The sequence below is a fragment of the Dendrobium catenatum genome, unplaced genomic scaffold (assembly GCF_001605985.2).
Source record: "Dendrobium catenatum unplaced genomic scaffold, ASM160598v2 fragScaff_scaffold_1221, whole genome shotgun sequence".
Classification (NCBI taxonomy): domain Eukaryota; kingdom Viridiplantae; phylum Streptophyta; class Magnoliopsida; order Asparagales; family Orchidaceae; genus Dendrobium; species Dendrobium catenatum.
The window spans coordinates 1,398,883-1,414,134 of record NW_021319683.1 but is presented as its reverse complement, the minus strand read 5'-3'; the positions used below and the strand labels follow the sequence as shown (position 1 = coordinate 1,414,134).

General features: G+C 40.6%; 1 protein-coding gene across 1 annotated transcript in view; it reads right to left on the bottom strand.

The window, feature by feature from the left end:
- Positions 1-12,731, bottom strand: part of LOC110108414 (mitochondrial import inner membrane translocase subunit Tim9) — a 33,174-nt gene extending 20,443 nt beyond the window's left edge. Inside the window, exon 1 of the mRNA XM_020839043.2 lies at positions 12,498-12,731. Coding sequence (XP_020694702.1) covers positions 12,498-12,592 — 95 coding nt within the window. The 5' untranslated portion in view covers positions 12,593-12,731. The remainder of the gene's footprint in view (positions 1-12,497) is intronic.
- Between the last annotated feature and the right edge of the window lie 2,521 nt (positions 12,732-15,252).

Genomic DNA, 15,252 nt, shown 5'->3' with positions numbered 1-15,252 from the left:
AGATCGTGGAAGAGTACTTGGAGAGAGTCGTCCCGATCCTTGCAAGCATCTACGACCGCCAACTTTCAAAGTACACTTGGAGTCTCGAAAGCCAAGCATTCACGCCCTCCTCGTCACCGTCAACCTCTCCGTGGCTAAAGGCCCTTGGTGTGGCCACCATCTTCGTGGCATCGTTGAGTTTGTTAAAGGCCTTCTCCCGCTAACCCGAATTGAGTGTGAGTGATCAAGGTACTCATTGTGAAATTTCTAAACATTAGTCGTGGGATTTTATTAATTTCCCGCATTTGCTTTGTTGTGAACTTTGAGATTCATTATTAATCGTTCCTAAACACTAGCTTGAAATTGCTTATCATAATACTTCTTCAATGGAAAATGCTTGAATCTTAATTTACGAAAGGTCTAATCTTACTTGAGTAAATTTTGTGAATCTTAATGAATTTCATGTGCAATCCTTGAATGTTTCACATCAATAATAGTTGATCCATATGTCATTGACAACTTTATTATAATTTTATAAATTTGCCTTTCAAGTTAACATGATATCCACTTATCGCATATTACACCTCAAGTACTATTCCACTTTGCCACCCACTTTTACCTTTAAAAGTTGTATTCTCATCTACATGCTTTTTTTTGCATAAAGTAGATCCAAAATAATTGGGTGTTGTTTAACAATGTTGTTGTTATGGGTTTTCAAAAGGGTATGCTTGCAGGGGTTAGAATGCAAAGAGTATGATCGTACTATCCCTTAGAATAAAATGGTCATAGATCTTTACATTCTACACGAGCAGGTCAATGGAAAAATATATCGAGTCATACATATGATTACCTATGAAAAAAATGGCTTTCACCTACACATTTTGATGAATAATGATATATATATTTCAAGAGTCATGAGATCTCTCATACTTGATACATCAACTCAAATGAGATTTATTTGATATGGGTGTCGATTTTTCACAAGCATAAGCCCTAGTGGTTAATTACATCTTAGGCCTCAACCTAAGAACACTCTCGATTAGGGACGTTATTAGTTTGGTGTATAGTGGAATTCCTAGGTTCTTCTAATCCAAAGGAGATAGACTCAACGGGATATTCAACACACAAAATCATCTGGTCGGTTTGAAGGGAAGAAATCAAGAGAAGAAATCGCACATAAAGCATAAAAGAGAAAAAGATGAAAGAGATGTTATCAGTATGATGTGGATGAGTGGAATTTATAGACTTCCAAGAATGGAGAGCTCATTTTTGTAGGCATCCTAGAGTATGATATAGCTAGGATAACATTTTGAAATTTTTTTTATTTTTCCATTTGCATTTATGATGTTATGATGTGATGTTTTATTTTAGATTGTTTATAATTATTTTGTTTCTTATTTTGTGAATTGATGAGTGAACACTTACCCTTAAGTGGTTATAATTTTTCTAAAAATATCTCATATATGTGGCCATGTTCCCAAGAAGCTAATAAAAATATTGTAATTATCATTATAAATGTGCTCTCTAATAGGTATCGCAAGGATTACTAAGCCCTTTGAAATGTGGTCATAAGGATTAGGTCTTGATGTAAACATAATTACTTTATCATAATTATGTTAATCTCTATTTTGTAGGGAGCATATGTAAATATATTTTATATAAATAATTTTAGCTAGGAAAGCTATGTAGGTGTGTAGGTATTTAAGAAGGCAGGAGGTCAAACATATGAAGATCAATCAAGACTAGGGGCTTAAGTGAGTCGAGCCAGCTCGAGCTCGACTTATTTATGGGCTTAAGAGCCAAGCTTATCGAGCTCACGAGTCGAGCTTGAGCTCAAACTCGAGCTCGTTTAATAAATGAATTCGAGTTCGAGTTTGGTTGACACTCGGCTTGCGAGCTCACGAGCCGGCTCGATTCACTATTAATATTTTTAAAATGCTTTTTATTTTATTTATTAAATTTTAACCCGTCTAATCCCGCCTAAAAATAAATACTAAATGTTTTAATCTTCCTGTCTAATCATGTTGAGGCGCTCGCGTGGCTCAAGGCAGTCATGTCTGCTCGTGCAGCATGCTGATAGGACTAGCACGAAAGGCGTTTAACGGACGGTCTGTCGCTTGCAGAAGACGTCGGAGCCTCACGATTTCGAATGGCAGGCGAAATCGAGCTGCTCGACGAGCTCGTTTCATTGTAGCAAGTCGAGCTCGACTCGACTCGCATTCGAGCTCAGTATTGGACTCATGAGTCAAGCTCGAACACTCCCCTGACTTGAGCTCAACTCGACTCGTTTACAACCCTAATCAAGACCCTATATACCATTTCATTGATGTATAATTTTAGACTGAGTTGTAATTATGGTAGAGCTAGACTATCTTTCTTTTTTTGAGGCATACTGCAGAACCCAACTGCACTTCTAGCCTCTTATTTATTATTAAGTATTTATTATTGGATGATTGGTGTGTTTAATTTGTTTGTGCACTAGAACTACTTGCTTTATTAGATTTCTTAATTGTTTTGCTTGGAGTGACTCGACTTCACGTTACTCTAAGAATGTTAAATTTTCTATAAAAAATAAAATTTGTCTAATCAAGATAAAAGAAATATATTGCTTAAAATTAATCAACATGCTTTCAAAACCTAATACATGACTCCTCTTGGATCATTTTTTCATAATACAACTCATATTATAAATCCAACCCACTTTATGGTAGCTTCCGGCTTGTTTTGATTAGCTCTACCCTTCATGCATAGCCTGAGTCAAACATGTAGATTTTATTTTTATCACATAGAGGGATAGTTCATCATTGAATTAATATATTACAGTTCATGACCAGACTCGATGCATATTCCTCTTTTATACCCCCACCAGTCTTATATTTACATAAGACTGGACTGCATAAGTTTAAAATTCTAGATGGAGTTTTAGCTAATATCCCTTTCCGAGTAAGGTTCTAAATTTAGGTCATGGCTGCTTAAATCCCTAGTGAGATTTGAATTATAAGGCCCCTCACTGTCTTGCATTAGCTAAGTCGGGAGCATCGGTACAACTCTAGATTTAGGATCGAAGCCTGACGTTATGAGTATATCATTGTATGTCTTATTGTTGAGTGAGCTCTTCATTCTTGGGAGGCTATAAATCTCACTTATCTACGTCACATTGATGATATTTCTTCCATCATTCTCTCTTGTATGTTTTAAGTGTGATGTCTTCTCTCTTGATTCATTCCCCTTAGATTGATAGGATGATTGCATGATCTTTGAGTGTGTTGAAAAGTCCATTGAGCCTATCTCCCTTGGATTAGAAGAACCTAAGAATTTCACTATATACCAAACCAAGAATAGAATAAAATAGCGTCCATAATTGAAAGTGTTTTTAAGTTAAAGCCTAAGATGTAATTAATCACGAGGGTTTGCACTCGTGGGAAGAAGACACCCACATCAAATATCTCCTTCGAGCTGATGTATTTAATGGGGAAATCCCATGACTTTTGAATCATTCATATCATTATCCATCAAGATGTGTAAGTGACAACCGCTATTTTCTATGGATAATCATTGTATGATTCAATCTGCTCTTCTATTGGTATGTTTGCGTAGAGTGTAAAGGGTTGTGATTATTTTGTCATCCGTGATAGTGCGATCATACTATTTGCATTCTAACTCACACGAGCATTTCCTTTCGGAGACCCACAACATGCTTGAGTTATATCAAGGGTGTTAAGAAATATCAGTACCTTCTACAAGAAAGAAAAAAAAAAAGAGAATTGCTCAACATGTTGGCTATTGCGTTCCTATGCTTATGAATGTTTAATTATGCAAGCATGTTCCACATTACAACATATGGCCTTCTAGGACTTTTGTTCTTCATAGTATAGCACACTAACTCATCCACATATAAAAGGTCATTCAATGTAAAAGGAATATCAAAAGTTTAAATATTGGAATAGTGCACAAAACAATTTTAAAAACATCTTAGTTGGGTCATAAACACAACACTACCTACAAATGCAGACTACGTACATAAACCGTCACAAAACTCTGCAGTGATGGGAGCTTAATGCAATGGATTGAATCTCTATAGGAGATCTATTCATAAAGTAAAAGTAAAATTAGGACTGTCATCAATGGTACCTCCTTTAAGCTTTGACCTACCTATCAAATACCATGTTCAAATAATCATTCTGAATTGCTAACATAAGATGAAATCACGTCGTGCAAAAGGAAAATTTTATACTAAGAACTACAACGGTAGGACAGACTCGGGAATGTATATGAAAGGGTAGCTCCTCAAAAATTGAACTCAATTATCCTTATCACTAGCTCACAACACAGTTTCAATTTACAGTGCAATTGCAAAGAAGCTGGCATGGAATTTCCTGTTCACATAAGACTTTATAATTCTCATATTTGATTCGTACCAAATCTCACACCTTAAAATGCAGGAACATGGTGAAAAAGAAATTTTCACATCCTTTGGAATAACCTTAGCATAATTATTGGAAGTCCAATAGAGGCGCCACAAATCTCAAATGTTTACAAAACAAAATATTTGTAATTGTTGCGGGCTTGAATATACGCGGCAATAGAGTTTTAACTATACGTCTTAGCTTTGCACGGATATCCAGCACACACAGAGAAAACAAAACTTTTTGCATGGAAAACCCTTAAAAGGGGAAAAACCACAAGGCCTAGCCCTGTTGAAAATGATTCATCTAGAATTTGAGTCGGTTACAAAGGGCTGACTCGCCTCTAAGGGCGATCAGATTATAACTAGCAACTGTTCGGTAGAAGTCTGGTGTTAAACCCGGTGTCACTTGATAGTACCCTAGCGTCACCTGGAAGTTCGAGTGTTAGTTGGTAGTCTGGCCTTAAGCAGAACGTCGGGCCTTGAGCAGAACGTTGGGCCTTGAGCAGAACGTCGGGCCTTGAACAAAGCATCGGGCCTTCATTAGAACGTCGGGCCTTAAGCAGAGCGTCGGGACTTCAGTAGAACGTCGGGCCTTAAGCAGAATGTTGGGCCTGAACGTCAGGCCTGAATGTCGGGCCTTGAGGTGATGGTGCAACGAAGCTCCGATGATGGTCCGGAGAGGTTCCGGCGACGGTCCGGCGAGCTTCGGTGGTGGTCCGGCGAGGTTCCGGCTGTGGCCCGTCGAGCTCCGGTGGTGGTCCGGCGAGGTTCCGTCGGTGGTCGAGGAGGAGCTTCTTCCTTCTCTTCTCCTCTTCCCTTCTTGCTTGAGTCCTCTCTTATGAAGAATGAAGGCTCTATTTAAAGATTTTCTGGAGTGGCATAGCTCGTAAATAGGCGTGAGATCAGGGGCGAATAGGGAGTGGTCGAATGGACGGCCGATATTGAATCCTACGATCGTGCACCGTTCGTTGGACATTTGAAGGCCTTAATGATGTTGGAATTCTGTGATCTTAGGCTCGTTGGATTCGTCTCGTCGAGCTGTTCGATTCGAGTATAAGCTCGTTAAAATCGGAGACAGTTTGGTAACTCAAATTGTGGTTTGAACCTTCCAACAGCGCTTCGGGTCCATGATTCGCACCCATTTGGGCACGGATTGGGTTGAATTTGGTGTCGTATTTCTGAGACGCTCAGTTTGACTGTACGCTTGCTGAAATCGGAGTTCACGTGCTCCTAGATTTAATTTTTGAAGTTTTCAGTTTGGGTTTTTCCTCGAGATTCGTGCCTGATCAAGATAATTTCATGATAACGTATCAGTTGCCCCCCTATTTTCGGATGTCGAAGCTCCAGGAGTCCGAAAATGCTTGTTCCAAAATTTTACACTGGCCAAATCGTAAAAATTTGCGTTCAAAAAATTAATAACTTGCTCGAAATTGATCATAGAGGCCGCGTTGAGCTCTGAAAGTATCGAAATCGAGTACGTAACGTCGAAAAACGTGTCCGGGGACCCCAAAAAAGTTGAATTTGGACTTTCCGGGACAAAAATCGGGCAAAAATATATTTTGTAACTTATAATTTAAATAATAAAATATGTATAATTATATCAACTCTTCCCTGGTGGATGAGTGGTAAGTCTTTTGTCATCCATGCCTAAGGTCTTGGGTTCGAATCCAGGGGAAGGCATGAATTTTTTGGTGATGACGTGACAGCGACATGCAGGATGGATCGATGACGTGGCAGTAGCATGCGGATCGATGACGTGACACCTATAACCTGTTGGGTCGTGTGTGACATGGCCACAACACAGATCGTGGATGACGTGGCACCCATGACCTGTTGGGTCATGACTGACGTAGCCACGACACAGATCGTGGATGACGTGGCACTCATGACTTGTTAGGTCATGGCTGACGTGGTTACGACATGCAGAATCGTGGCTGATATGGCAATACCATGCAGGACGGATTGATGACGTGTTAATGTCACAGATGACGGATTGGTGACATGGCGCCCATATGCAAGGCGGATTGATGATGTGGCGCTGACATGACTGATGACGTGGCACCCGATTTTTTTACTCACCCTTATTCCTATAAATAGGCCCCCCTCTGGGCCTTATTCCTTGCACCTTCTCCTTCTTTTCTTCTCATCTTTTTCCTCTATCCTTACAATTGAGGCATTCCCTTGGTCTTCAAAGGCTCCTCTCTTTGTAAAGAAGTCTGGAGATTATCCTTTATCATTTTCTTCCTATATCCTTACAATTGAGGCCTTCCTTTGATCTTCTAAGGCCCCTCTCTTTGCAAGGAAGTCCGTAGATTTTCCCTTATTTCCTCCATCTTCAGGAGAAATGTCAGGTGATCGTCTTCCACCGAGAGATCCTGTTATCCGGGGAGCCCCCATACCCCAGCATGATTGCGAGCAGAGGTCAAATAAGGAAGCGAGGGTGGATGAAACAGCATCGACGGTTACAAATGACTTCCTATTTCTTTTTCGCAAGAATTATCATTTTTCGAATGATGTGAAGACGATGGTTCCTAGGAGGTCTGATCGAGCTAGCCTTCCTCCTTCCGGGTACTTGACCGTTTCTTAGACCCACTTACGGGCTGGGTTACGCTTTCCACCTTCTACCGAGTTGATTGAAATTTTACAAAGGTGCGGAGTGAACTTATCCCAATTTTCATTTAGAGCGATGTGGGTGATTGTGGGATTGATTGCTCTCTTCCGTGATCGGGAAGCTACTATGACACCAGAGCACCTTTCACGGATGGGTCGATTCACCAGTGATACGTATGGGCGTGTGACCTTTAAATCCAAATGGTTGGATGTGCGTACCTGTGATCCTTCAAAAAACTGGACAAATGCATTTTTCTTTGTGAAGAATGATTGGGGCTTGATAGAGAAGTGGGGGAAGATGAAGTATCTGCCATCCCCTCTGCATGTTAGTGAATAAAATATAATGAGAATCTTGAAGGTTCTTGATCTCGATCTTCTATTTGAGGTTCGTCACATGAGTAAATACACCGAGGAAGAGTTCTTATTCAAGTTGGTCTGTTATTCCATGCTGGGAGGTCTGATGCAAGAATGTTGAAGCCGACTTCCAGGGTCCCTGAGCATCCTGCCCCAACTTCAAAAGCGGCTCCTAAACGACCGGCAAGAGATGAAGATCCTCAGGTTTTGAAGAAGAAGAGGATGGAAAGTACTGCAACAAATACTGACAAAGTTTTATCTGGCTCTTCCCCAACCAAGTTGCATATCCCTGAGGATGTTTTGAACCACCAATGTATCGGACACAATAAAACTAGCAATTTGGTGAGTAACATATCCCAATGCTTTTATCTCCTTTTCTTCTAGGGTGACTTCTAATAAGCTTTTCTTTTTATTTCAGCTGTCACGTCTTGGGATCGAGATTAATGACTGGAACAGTGAATTTATCAAGATCAAGTATCTTCAGGGAGAGTTCAAGCGGAAGTATGACCATAAGATCAAGGAGGTAAAGGTGCTTGAAGAGGAGTTGAGCGAGTGCAGAACTGAGTTGGCCAATATAATGCACTCCGTATCTCTCCAAAATCGGCAGGCAGATCGGCATCAAATAGATCTGGATGAGGCTCAAGCGACAATCACCAAGCTTTTAAAGGATCAGAAGGCTTCTAAAGAGAAGATAACATCACTGGTGGCAAAAGATAAAAAGTCTTAGGCTCTTATAGCTGAGAAGGAGGCTGCTTTGTCTGGCACAGAACCTTCGAGAGTTATTGAAAATTTCAAGAAGTCTATAGCTTTCAAGACTATCATTCAGGATCATGTCCAGGAGGCTCGAGATCATGTCTATGATATAGAAGTGAAGGCCTTGGAGCAGCAGTGTACTGAAGATGGATTCATTCGGGGCTTTTTGTAGGGGGTTCACCTGATGCAGCGGAAGACCGGAGTTCATGTCGAAGGGGTGATCCCTAGCCAGGCTTCAGATGACTTTCCTTCAGGTTCTGACGGTGATGAGGCATAGAGTGATCTTCGGAAGGTCCTTAATCACCGTCAGAACCTGAAGGAAAGTCATCTGAAGCCTGGCTAGAGATCACCCCTTCGACATGAAATCCGGTCTTCCGCTGCATCAGGTGAACCCCCTTCAAAAAGCCCCGAATGAATCCATCTTCAGTACACTGCTGCTTCAAGGCCTTCACTTCTATATCATAGACATGATCTCGAGCCTCCTGGACATGATCCTGAATGATAGTCTTGAAAGCTATAGACTTCTTCAAATCTTCAATAACTCTCGAAGGTTCTATGCCAGACAAAGCAGCCTCCTTCTCAGCTATAAGAGCTTGAGACTTTTTATCTTTTGCTACCAGTGATGCTATCTTCTCTTCAGAAGCCTTATGATCCTTCAAAAGCTTGGTGATTGTCGCTTGAGCCTCCTCCAGATCTATTTGATGTCGATCTGTCTGCCGATTTTGGAGAGATACGGAGTGCATTGTATTAGCCAACTCAGTTCTGCACTCGTTCAACTCCTCTTCAAGCATATTTATCTCCTTGACCTTATGGTCATACTTTCGCTTGAACTTCCCGTGAAGATACTTGATCTTGACAAATTCACTGTTCCAGTCATTAATCTCGATCACAAGACGTGACAGCTGAAATAAAAAGAAAAGCTTATTAGAAGTCACCCTATAAGAAAAGGAGATAAAAGCATTGGGATATGTTACTCACCAAATTGCTAGTTTTATTGTGTCCGATACATTGGTGGTTCAAAACATCCTCAGGGATATGCAATTTGGTTGGGGAAGAGCCAGATAAAACTTTGTCAGTATTTGTGGCAGTCCCTTCCACCCTCTTATTCTTCAAAACCTGAGGATCTTCATCTCTTGCCGGTCATTTAGGAGCCGCTTTTGCAGTTGAGGTAGGGTGCTCAGGGACCCTGGAAGTCGGCTTCAACATTCTTACATCAGACCTCCCAGCATGGAATAACAGACCAATCTTGAATAAGAACTCTTCCTCGGTGTATTTACTCATGTGACGAACCTCAAATAGAAGATCGAGATCAGGAACCTTCAAGATTCTCATTATATCGTATTCACTGACATGCAGAGGGGATGACAGATCCTTCATCTTCCCCCACTTCTCTATCAAGCCCCAATCATTCTTCACAAAGAAAAATGCATTTGTCCAGTTTTTCGAAGGATCACGGATACGCACATCCAACCATTTGGATCTAAAGGTCACACGCTCATACGTATCACTGGTGAACCGACCCATCCGTGAAAGGTGCTCTGGTGTCATAGTAGCTTCCCGATCACGGAAGAGAGCAATCAATCCCACAGTCACCAACATCGTTCTAAATGAAAATTGGGATAAGTTCACTCCGCACCTTTGTAAAACTTCAATCAACTCGGTAGAAGGTGGAAAGCGTAACACAGCCCGTAAGTGGGTCTAAGAAACGGTCAAGTACCCGGAAGGAGGAAGGCTAGCTCGATCAGACCTCCTAGGGACCATCGTCTTCACATCATTCGAAAAATTATAATTCTTGCGAAAAAGAAATAGGAAGTCATTTGTAACCGTCGATGCTGTTTCATCTACCCTCGCTTCCTTATTTGACCTCTGCTCACAATCATGCTGGGGGATGGGGGCTCCCCGGATAACAGGATCTCTCGGTGGAAGACGATCACCTGACATTTCTCCTGAAGATGGAGGAAATAAGGGATAATCTCCGGACTTCCTTGCAAAGAGAGGGGCCTTGGAAGATCAATGGAAGACCTCAATTGTAAGAATATAGGAAGAAAAGGATAAGGGATAATCTCGAGACTTCCTTGCAAAGAGGGGAGTCTTGGAAGACCAAGGGAATGCCTCAATTGTAAGGATAGAGGAAAAAGATGAGAAGAAAAGAAGGAGAAGGTGCAAGGAATAAGGCCCAGAGGGGAGCCTATTTATAGGAAGAAGGGTGAGTAAAAAAATCGGATGCCACGTCATCAGCCATGTCAGCGCCACGTCATCAATCCGCCCTGCATATGGGCGCCATGTCACCAATCCGTCATATGTGACATTACCACGTCATCGATCCGTCCTGCATGGTATTTCCATATCAGCCACGATTCTGCATGTCGTGACCACGTCAGCCATGACCCAACAAGTCATGGGTGTCACGTCATCCACGATCTGTGTCGTGGCCACGTCAGTCATGACCCAACAGGTCATGGGTGCCACGTCATCCACGATCTATGTCATGGCCATGTCACCCACGAACTAACAGGTTATAGGTGTCACGTCATCGATCCGCATGCTACTGCCACGTCATCGATCCGTTTTGCATGTCGCTGTCACGTCATCACCAAAAAATTCATGCCTTCTCCTGGATTCGAATCCAAGACCTTGGGCATGGATGACAAAAGACTTACCACTCATCCACCAGAGAAGAGTTGATATAATTATACATATTTTATTATTTAAATTATAAGTTACAGAATATATTTTTGCCCGATTTTTGTCCCGGAAAGTCCAAATTCAACGTTTTTGGGGTCCTTGGACATGGTTTTCGACGTTTTGTACTCGATTTCGATACTTTCAGAGCTCAACGGGGCCTCTATGATCAAATTCGAGCAAGTTATTAATTTTTTTAACGCAAATTTTTACAATTTGGCCCGTGTAAAATTTTGGAACAAGCATTTTCGGACTCATGGAGCTTCGACATCCGAAAAAAGGGGGGCAACTGATACGTTATCATGAAATTGTCTTGATCAGGCATGAATCTCAAGGAAAAACCCAAATTTAAAACTTCAAAAATTAAATCCAAGAGCACGTGAACTCCGATTTCAGCAAGCTTACAATCAAACTGAGCGTCTCAGAACTATGACACCAAATTCAACCCAATCTGAGCCCAAATGGGTCCAAATCATGGACCCGAAGTGCTATTGGAAGGTTTAAACTGCAATTTGAGTTACCAAACGGTCTCCAATTTTAACGAGCTTATACTCGAATCGAACGACTCGACAGGACGAATCCAACGAGCCCAAGATCACAGAATTCTGACATCATTAAGGTCTTCAAATGTCCAACGAACGGTGCACGGTCATAGAATTCAATATCGGCCGTCCATTCGACCACTCCCTATTCGCCCCTGATCTCACGCCTATTTACGAGCTATGCCACTCCAGAAAATCTATAAATATAGCCCTCATTTTTCACAAGAGAGGACTCAAGCAAGAAGGGAAAAGAAGAAGAGAAGAGGAGAAAAGAAGGAAGAGAAGAAGAGAGGAGGAGAAGAGAAGGAAGAAGCTCCTCGACCACCGACGGAATCTCGCCGGACCACCATCGGAGCTCGTCGGACCGCCGCTGGAACCTCGTCGGACCATCGTCGGAGCTTCGTTGCACCACCACCTAAAGGCCCGACATTCAGGCCCGACGTTCAGACCCGACATTCACGCCCGACGTTCTGCTGAAGGCCCGACGTTCAAGCCCAACATTCTGCTTAAGGCCCGACGTTCTACTGAAGGCCCGACGTGCTCGCCGCTAGGCCTCGTGGTTTTTCCCCTTTTAAGGGTTTTCCACGTAAAAAGTTTTATTTTCTCTGTGTGTGTGTGCTGGATATCCGTGCAAAGCTAAGACGTATAGTTAAAACTCTATCGCCGCGTATATTCAAGCCCGCAACAGTAATCAATTTCATAAAATAGTTCTGTAGTGTCATAGAAGACATCAAAGGGAATGCAGTAAAAGCTTGTAAGTATCATTTAAGTTATTTGCTTTCTTACCAACATATTGGAAGGGATAGACGTGCCTAATGAAGCCAACATATCAAAAATAACCACCAAGCTTCCATGTTTTTAGCAGTTCAAACCAGCATTCAAGCCAGCAAATCACCTCCAATATTCCAAAAGCTCCATTTTAACAGGGTATAAGATACAAGGAATACCATCCCATGTGAATCAATAAACCACCCTTATAGCCATCCCCCACAGTAAGAGCTGAAATCTCAAAGAATGGACAAAATTCCTCCAAGTTTCTAACATGAACAAAACCCTAGCGAAAAATGGTTGCTTTACTGATTCGAATCAACCAAAAGCAATCATTCCAGAATTTTCAAGAAAATAAAAGAAAATCCAGCTCAATACGTGCTAAAAGGAATAAGAGGAACCTGTCACGGATCTGGAGCTGATCAATCATCGTTGACATTCGGACTTTGTCCTCCTCTGGAAGGTTATCCAGATCGCCGAGCATGCTTTTGTCCATCTTTTGGCTTTTTTCTTCGCTGCTCTTCCGTCTTCTTCTCTTCTCTGCTGTTCTAGGGTTCTAGAACCACGCGAGCAAGGTTAAGAAATTGTATTCTTCTTTAGCAATCTGAGCCGTTCGATTGCCTATTCACTAACTAGCTCAAACTCCATATTTATAAACATGTCCTACAGGAAATCGGTGGATGGCCTTGATCCGTGCTTAATGATGGGTCATCATTATTTTTCTATTTCTATTACTTTTTGTCTATTTATGTATTTTTCTATTATTACGTAGAGTAGATAATTTTTATAATTTAATTATTTTATAAAGGTCTAATTAAAAAAAATTAATAATTTTATAAAGGTCTCGCACATATCGTTAATATCAGTGGATAGCATATATAAATTTTTAACCTGTCTAAAATTGTCATCCATGCACAAGAAGAAAATCTTAGAGAGTGATGTTTATGCCATATAAACTTGAACCAAACAACCTCCTCCAAATTGCCAAGAAAACTAGAGTAAAAAGTAGAGAGAGTAGGATTATGTAAGCCATCCCAAGACACAACTATTTGCTCGCATATGGTAATACCCGAGAGCTCAGAAAGAAACAGATCCGGGAAAGAAGAGGGGACATCCCTACGGTTGTTGTTAATATAGCTATTAACAAAAGACAACTCAAACTGAAAGATGGGTAAAATATCATGCGGCAACTTCCCGTTATACCAATGGTCTCAAGCCATAGAAAAGTTGCAATTAGTTGAAACATTCAAAGAAATAGAGCTTTTAACCTTCTGAGCAGTAGCACAGATCTTCTTCCAGAATTTAGAAGCATTAGTTGGGAGGGGTTTCCAAGGGAATAAATACTTCTCTTTAAACCAGGAAATAGTCAAACTGTATGTAGCAAAAAACCAACACAAAAATGAGCAATAACTAGCATGATAAAATGCATCAATATATAGTATGCTGAGGCCCCCCAAATGTCTAAATAGAGTAATTTTAAACCAAGAAACTAAATGAATTTTCTTATCAAAAATCCGGCCATGGAATAAGAATCTAGAGCATAGTCTAGAAATAACTTTGTAGCACGCCTTGGGTATGATGGATCCTCTAATTTAGTAAGCAATTGTGTTAGCAATAGTCAATTCTAAAAATTGCACTCTACCTGCAAAAGAAAGAAAAATTATTTTCCAACTAGCAAGTAGAGTAAAAATTTTACTCAATAGTGGTTGGAAGTGAATAGAATTGAGCCGAGAGGAAGAGATAGGAATACCCAAGTATTTGAGAAATAAGCTCATATGAGGGATACCCAAAATATCACAAATGTGATCCGGAAATAAGACATTTTTTTAAGAGAGGATAGAGCTCTTAGAAGGGTTGATGAAAAGCCCCGAAACATTAGCAAAAATGGAAAGAGTGTTGGCTAGGCAAACATTATTAGCAGGAGAGGCATATCCAAAGACCAAGACATCATCCGCACATATGAGATGATTAATATAGCAACCATTAATTTGTGGGCCTAAAAAATCGGGGTTTGCATGAAGCATGCTGCAAGAAAACCCATCTATAACAATACAAAAAAGTAACGGGATAATGGACATCCCTGACACAGGCCCGAGGAGGAGCTGAAAAATCCATTGAGGGAGCCGTTGATACAATAGAGAAATAAACATTGGAGATGCATCCTTTCACCCATTTAATAAATTTTTCCGGAAAACTTTTGTCTCAATCTATAAAACAGAAAATCATGAGACATATAATCAAAAGCTTTGAGAATATCCAACTTCACACATAAAGTATTACTTAAAGAGTTGAAGCCTTTGAGACTCTTAGAGGCTAAAAGAATATTATCAGTAGAACACCGTTTTTTGAATAAACCCCACCTGACTTTCATGTATAATGAGAGACAGCACTTGTTTAAGTCTATTAGCAATCAGTTTAGCCATAATCTTATACAACACAATGCAAAGAGAGATTGGCCTATAGTCAGAGATGGAAGATACACGAGCTCCTGTAGGAATTAAAGTGATTGCAGTGGCCTTAACACCTCTTGGTAAAAAACTAAAAGTATAAAAATCCATCACCGCTTCGCAAACGTGTGGGCCAATCATGTGCTAAGATCTTTTATATAAGGCAAAAGAAAAACCATCCGAACCAAGAGTGTAGGAATCATTCCCTTCAAAAACAACATTTTTGATTTCTTCATAAAAGAAAGGAACTACCAAGGAGGTAGTCAGATTGGGGGGAATGAAATTTCCAGCGTGGATCGAGAAATTATCAGCATTAATCAATTTTGGAGAGTTGAAGAAACCTTTAAAATGTTGAATGAAGGCAGCAGCAATGTCTTGATGAGATGTGAGGGAGCTATTGGCATTGAAAATTTCATAGAAATTATTTAAGTTCCTTTTGTCATGAATTTTGGCATACAAAAAATCAAGGTCATCTTCCCCTTGATATAACCATCTCTCTTTAGCCCTTTGAGAAATCCAAGAAGCCCAAGAGGCTTGAAAACTGACTAGTTACACATTGATACATTTAAGAGTAGTATTTAAATGATTGTCCAAAGGAGAGATTTGAATGTTATCAAGGTAAATTTGTTGCCTGTTTTTCAACTCCAAAATGGAGTTAGAAATGAAGTTGGAGGAGGCCCAAGGTCTCCTCTTAAGGGCACTTTTAAGG